The following is a 6886-nucleotide window of genomic DNA, read 5'->3' as shown; positions in this document are numbered from 1 at the left end:
ACCCTAAACTTTATAAAATTAAATCGTCTTTCCACTTTGTTGTATCATAAAACAGTTACTTAAATTCAAACCTTACCGTCGTCTTAAAATATTCTATATTTTCCTCGTCTTAAAAAATCTCCCTACAGAAAGAATAAAGAAGAATAAATTCCCATACGTTAAATTTCGCGTGATTGATGGAATACATAACGATAACGAGAACTAACTAGCGACAACAAGCAACCATTAGCAAGGACAACTGGCGACTATAACTGTCGTCTCTATGATGTATGGCGACTAAGGAGAACAGCCAGCAACTACGGATTACATGTAACAACCAACTGCCCCACTTCTAAAAGGCAACTAACTTGCAAACCCTTTGATGGTTTCTGTAGCGTGATATACCCCTTGAACGTGGTTAAAGAATGTGGTCGCCGCTGGACGGCCGTTTGACAGCAGAGCGATCTCGCCAATTCAAAGCTTGACATTACAAACTACCGAGAATCATTAGGCTCGTTATCGAGCATCTAGCTTTCAGAAGGTGCTTTATCATATGATATGACTTCACGATATTCTTATAGCAAGAAGAATAGCCAACCTCTAACAAAACAAATTTTTACTAAGTGCTGCATGTGAGCTGCAGGCCGGCCTACTAGGGAAATTTGACGAATGAATAAACTAAAATATATACGAATATATTCGTTATATCATAAAATGCCCGCATTGTGTTCTCTAACACCATAGAGGAAACTAAATTTATATATTAAAAAATTGGAATACCTGTTATAAGAGAGTTAATTAAATTCTAACCTATCGATGACTCCATAAAAACCTTTATTTCCTAAAAATGTATATCTTTCAAATTCTCCTTAGAAAGTATCATAGAGAAAATATGAAACCTGAAAAGTACATCACGCTGATGCCTCGATCAACCCTCGTGCTTCGCAGTCCATGTGTCCGAGCGATGAATTCCCTCCAAACAAGGAAAAACCAAAGGGTGGTCTTCTTCGAAGGACGTGAGAGGGTAAGGGAAGCAACGGGAACGATGATCACGCGATATACTGGCGGCGTACGTATAGAACGGCTGTTGCGAGAGAGTTCGCAAGAAACAAGAAGAAAAAAGGAATCGTAGGCCGACGCGACTATACGCTGTCGACGGACAAACAGCGACTGAGCCTAACTGAAACGAACTCTGTCGCAGTATGAGCACGGGCTACGTTCGCGGGTCGATCGAACACGTTCTGCGTCTCTCCTCGGCACCGGCGTCAAAACCACCCCCGACGAGCGCAACGCACTGGTGCACCTGCAATATTAACCACTGGTCTTTCCTTTTTCGCGCGATATTATATCAGCACCTATGATACCATTTCAAAGACCGCAATCAAAACATTAAATACCGCATTAAAGCCATACAATAATTCGCAATATTCATTCGTAAACGTTATTGTATATGTGCTTAATTAATCGTTATTATGTTTCGAATGATTTACTACCTCGTATTCCATAAGCAGATATATGGTTCATTTTCACCTCAAGTACGATATAATTTGTAACAAATATTTATAATTCACAATGTAAAATATTTATAATTCATTGGAAATATTTTTCTATCACGGTATAGTGGTCAAATTTCACAAGTGGTTAAATCACAAACATGTGGTAGTCAGAAGCTATACTCACGACATGACAAATCATGAAGATGTCAAGAAAAATGGCGTCCGTCCATATATATTCAAACGCAACGAACAAGTTCGAACTTTTCGAGAAGAAACGATTTGTTCGATAACATCTGTCGCGAGCTTCTCTTCCTTTAACGATAACAATTGACAACTAAAGCTCGAGAGGCTCGTAAGGATGAACAGCGACGAGTATCTAGAAGCTATGTACTCACCTGGACAAGGAGACTCCAACACCAAGGACGTTGGAAGTTTCGAGAAGCGAAGATGGAAACTGAAGTAGCACGTCAAGTCAACTCCGGCGAAAACTGCTAAAGAAAGAAAAATCCAACTAATTTGTTTCCAACAATAAAATGAAATTAATTTGTTTCACAAATTATTAACTGGATATTATTCAAAAATTATTCAAAATTCGCTTGATTGATTCACGGCCCGGGACATTTGGGTCATACCATTTTGGTAATGGACGAAAATGGCAGAAGGAAGAACGACCGTTTTTTTCATATTTCTCTTTCCCCGGGAAACGATGGAATGCCCGAGCACCTTGTTTCATTTCTTCTCGACATCAATTTCAATCTTTTTAAACGAAATATAATCTGAACGATGAAAAGTTCATTCAAATAATGCTCCGCACCAGACACTCACGAAAATTAAGAAGAAACACGGAAAATTCGCGAATAAAACGGATTTCTTTGTTCCAGTGAGATAATAAACCTCGTTCACGTATTGGTTTTTAAAATCAATATATCCACCAATGTGCACTCGTTTAACAAGGGTGATGGAACGTGCCAAAAATCTCTCAAGGGGGTCTTGGCAACGGAAGAGTCGAAAACGTCACAATTATGAATGAAAAATTCGAATAGTTGCTGATTTTACAGTCGAAACCGATAAAGAACTCCAGATATTCCCCCAATTAATTTACAATAAATTCGCGAAAATGATCGATTGCTGACGTCATTGTATTCTAGAAAGATTGTAAAACGATAAGAATTTATTGAAAAAACTTATATTCGATGATAACACTTTTAATAAGAGTACTAAGAGGAGCGATTCTGTACTCACCTTCCTGTCTCGAAGTACCGAACGCAATTAACCGTCCGCCCAGGATGGAACCGTTCGGAACTTTTGTAAGTCACTGCACGGCCGCTGCTTATGGTGGAAATGTAATAGATATAAGTACAGAGCGCGTGAGCGAACTAAAAACGCGATAGAGAAGTAGAGAGAGGATGTTCCGTCCTTGTCTAACGACGCGCGCTTGTACAGGAAATATGTAACAGCGGTATACGAGCAGCGTCAGTGTCCACTAGTGTGCATGCCTGATTAAACAAGGACAGGAAGTATCTATACATGGTGTTCTCTTTCTATTTCCATGTTGCATCCATCTTACTATACAGTACACACACTCAGCTATTCTATCATTATATTTGTGCGTTGCTTATGTGTGAACCAAACATTTCCATGGCAACAAATCGTTTGTCTCTTGTTTGATGCACGGTTTTCAACGGAGTTGAAAGAATTTTTTAAGAGAAACGTAATGGACGGGTTGTTTTTAAAGTAATAAACGGAAATTCTCGTATCCATTGAGAAACGATAGGCGATTTGAAAGTGTCACTATGAACGGTGATTTATCGATGCAAGGTAGTATGAATAAGATATTTTATAATCTGCGAAAAAAGGTAAGGAATATTCTAGATTTTAGATTTTAGATTTTAGATTTTAGATTTTAGATTTTAGATTTTAGATTTTAGATTTTAGATTTTAGATTTTAGATTTTAGATTTTAGATTTTAGATTTTAGATTTTAGATTTTAGATTTTAGATTTTAGATTTTAGATTTTAGATTTTAGATTTTAGATTTTAGAATTTCCACGTCACAGACGTGTGTGTTTTGTTATTTGATTTGTAATATTGCTGCAGTTCTCTTAATAGCTGTTCGTTTCATGCGATACTCGCACATAGTATCTATGACTTTTGCTTCTAACAATTTTTATAATTAGGCTGTATCAAATATTTTTAACGTTCGTGTTTCATGAAAAATCATGTGTAACTCGTTGAATTCGCAAATGTAACAAAAAATTACATGAAAAAACTTATATTATTGTAATGAAAAAATAATTATATTAGGAGGAGAGTCGTATTTCGGAACGTCATCGCAACATATTATACCTTGTATGTGATTATTTGGAACACAATGGGTGAGTATATTATAATTAAAATATATTCCTAGTTCCAATTCTCTTGAATAGTGTCAGTGACCAATCGAAATAGAAATCAGTGGACATCGTGGAAAGAGAAGGCGAAACCAAATTTGAAAATTCGACATCGGTAATTCAGTAGTTAAGAATAACTCAATCGATAATGTAGATTAACTAGTTATAAACAAATATATGAAATATAAATTCAAATTATTCTTATCCATCTAAAAATTGGAAATTAAAGAGCAGAAGACAAGAAATTATCTTCGAGGATTTATATAGTAAATACATTCTTTTGCCCGTCTTACCTAGAGATAAAACAGTTGTTTGATGGTTATCTTATAGTGTTCAGTCATTGCGAAAAATATTTTTAATCAGTTAAAAACTATAATTAATTAAAAACTACATTTTTTTAGGTATATAGACATTAGCGATGTATTATTCCGGGAAGCTCGTCTGTCTCCCGAACATCGGGTCTGCGACAACATCGATTTGGAAATTATCGTTGCAGAGTATGAAAATTATTACAAGATGAAATTTCAAAAATATCCCATATTGTGTAAGAAAATAACTGGAAGGGAAATGACGAGGGAAGTGACAAATGCAAGCAAAACGTAAGAATTTAAATTATTTAACGATATTAAACGGTATTCAACGTGTATCCTATTCAACGGTATCGTATTCAACGTATCAAATTCAACGTATCGTATTACAATATGATCCAGTGTTTGTAGAAGTATTGAGACAAAAGCCAAATCTTTTAGTAAACAAGCGAGAAGTGAGCCTGTGAAAGAGACGAATCTACAGCAGAAGATAACTGATGACAATACGAATCATATTAATCTCGCAATGACAGTGACGTCAATATTCCCCAATGAGAGTGATGGACGTTCATCAGAAGAGCTATTTAACGTCCCAATGGAACAATCCATGCAATCGAAGATATTGAAATGCATTGAAAAGCTTTATTCAGATAATACGGAATTACGAAAGATTGCTGAGGACGTCTCATGCGTAAGTTATTTTCGATTAATATACGTATCGTAAAGCTTTTAAACGATAAAATTCCCGTCGATAAATCGTCCAACGTATATCGACGATGACGTGATTTCGGTAACGCTTCAAATATCAAATTACGTAACGCTTACTTAATATAGAGAAGACGCCATTTTATCTTTGTATATCTTTGTATCGTCACAGGAGATCGTAGTAAACAAATTAAATGTACATTGGGATGACGTTATAGGCCTAGAAGAATGTAAAACCGCTGTTAAGGAGGCCGTTGTGTATCCCCTTAAGTATCCTATCTCTTTTGATGGCCCGTTTTCCCCATGGAAAGGTATTTTGCTGTACGGCCCACCTGGTACAGGTAAGATACTCGTATTCTTTTCATTTCTGTACGTGTTTACAAGAAATATACAAAACAGGGAAAACGAAGTTAGCGAAGGCAGTCGCGACAGAATGCCATTGCACCTTTTTTAACATAACTGCCAGCTGATTGGTCAGCAAATGGAGAGGCGATTCCGAGAAGTATATACGTGTAAGTTGCTTTGTCTATGTAAGTTTCTTTGTTCCTTTGTCTATGAAGGAGAGATTCTAGGTATAAAATTTTTATTTTTCGTCATTTATATATAAATAGAATAGTTGTTTGGAAAACGAAATGATATCATATTCGCGATGAGGCAATGAATTTAAGGAATTTCGAATATAATATTTAATGAATAATACATTTGTTAAACTGAACAGGTTTTATTTGAACTTGCCTATAGTCATTCGCCTACAATTATTTTTATCGACGAGATTGACTGGATCGCCCTGGATCGCCACAAATAAAGGAGACTGTATATTGTCTGAACCTGCAAAGAGATTCAGATCAGAACTTCTTTCTAGATTGGATGGATTAGTGTCTAATGAGAATTCTAATGTAGTTCTTCTGGCTACAACTAATTCCCCTTGGTACGTATATCACGTTATTTCAATGTTTTCTAAGTAGAAAATATCGTAATATTTCTCCAAATTCCAAATATGTTATTGTGTTGTTTGAAGTATTCCTTCATTATTATTAGTATAATAGAACGATAATATTTATTGTAAATATGTTATTAGGGGCATTGATGCAGCTTTACTCAGGCGTCTCGAAAAGCAAATATACGTATCATTACCCAATGAAGTTGCTCGACTTGGTATATTCAAATTATACCTTAGCAACCACTTATTAGAAAATACAGATATTGTAAACCACATAGTAAAATGTACTGAAAGATATTCTTGTGCAGATATAAAATTGCTTTGTAAGCAAGCGTGGCTACTAGAAATAAGCCCGATATGGAGGAGACTTGAAAAGAAAGAAACACCTGTTACCACTTTGAAATATGAATTAAAAAGTTATGAAATATTAGCAAAATTGTTAAAAAAAATGTCACCTACAGTTATGCAAATAGATAAATATGATACGCGGAACAAATAAATACGCAATCGTAATGACAGATATTGAAAAATATAAATAAATGGATTATCGTTCGAGAAATCATTCGCATGTGTGTGCATGTGTGTATGCGCGCATGTGTGTGCGCGCATGTGTGTCGTGTGTGTCATGTGTGTGTGCGTGTGTGTGCGCGCACACGCTATAGGCTAAGTTTAAAATGTTCGGTTGTATTATATCCTTGTATTATATATGTCGGAGATGAAAGGAAAACCGGAGCCTTCCCTTTGCAATTTTGAGGAAGCCTTCTAATGCTTTAGCCTAGATTTTATCATAACTGTAATTAAGCAATTGTCATTTGTAATTGTTTGATATTTGTGAAAGCGAAAGTGAGTTCGAGGTGACAACTGGTTGCCGAACGTAGCCACGGTCACGGGATAAACGTTTTGCCTGACGAAGGTGTGGATCGGTTGTATTGTTCTCCCTAGAAATCGCATAGAATTGTACTTTAGAGATGTCGATATAATGGGACACACGTTGTATTAGGAATCAATCTCCAGACAGAAACTGCCTAGTAACGGCGTTTGAATCTTTCTCGATGTTTCCAAAGAGTAT

The 6886-nt window shown here is 36.0% G+C and overlaps 1 protein-coding gene across 5 annotated transcripts; it reads left to right on the top strand.

The window, feature by feature from the left end:
* The first annotated feature begins 3092 nt into the window (after window positions 1-3092).
* LOC126877366 (katanin p60 ATPase-containing subunit A-like 2) lies at window positions 3093-6357 on the top strand. 5 transcript variants are annotated; one of them, XM_050640161.1, is made up of 9 exons: window positions 3133-3331; window positions 3779-3849; window positions 3923-3979; window positions 4266-4463; window positions 4584-4863; window positions 5050-5218; window positions 5277-5389; window positions 5596-5805; window positions 5956-6357. In XM_050640161.1, the coding sequence occupies exons 1-7, from the start codon at window positions 3269-3271 to the stop codon at window positions 5345-5347; spliced, it is 909 nt and encodes a 302-aa protein (XP_050496118.1). In that variant the 5' UTR covers window positions 3133-3268; the 3' UTR covers window positions 5348-5389; window positions 5596-5805; window positions 5956-6357. The 5 variants fall into 5 exon arrangements, with proteins under 5 accessions (XP_050496121.1, XP_050496118.1, XP_050496117.1 ...); XM_050640160.1 differs by having other exon boundaries at window positions 4575-4863; window positions 5277-5407; XM_050640159.1 differs by having other exon boundaries at window positions 3135-3331; window positions 4575-4863.
* Window positions 6358-6886: the final 529 nt, after the last annotated feature.

This window comes from Bombus huntii, unplaced genomic scaffold (assembly GCF_024542735.1).
Source record: "Bombus huntii isolate Logan2020A unplaced genomic scaffold, iyBomHunt1.1 ctg00000154.1, whole genome shotgun sequence".
Classification (NCBI taxonomy): Eukaryota; Metazoa; Arthropoda; class Insecta; order Hymenoptera; family Apidae; genus Bombus; species Bombus huntii.
The sequence above is the reverse complement of the archived record's forward strand: the minus strand, read 5'-3'. Positions and strand labels throughout refer to the sequence as shown.

Excerpts from the sequence above, each read along its gene's own strand:
- LOC126877366 (XM_050640160.1), top strand. The coding sequence starts at position 3,269 with ATGAACGGTGATTTATCGATGCAAGGTAGTATGAATAAGATATTTTAT. Across the intron at positions 3,850-3,922 it reads GATTATTTGGAACACAATGG|AAATCAGTGGACATCGTGGA; the intron begins GTGAGTATATTA and ends CAATCGAAATAG. Across the intron at positions 4,864-5,049 it reads TTGCTGAGGACGTCTCATGC|GAGATCGTAGTAAACAAATT; the intron begins GTAAGTTATTTT and ends GTATCGTCACAG.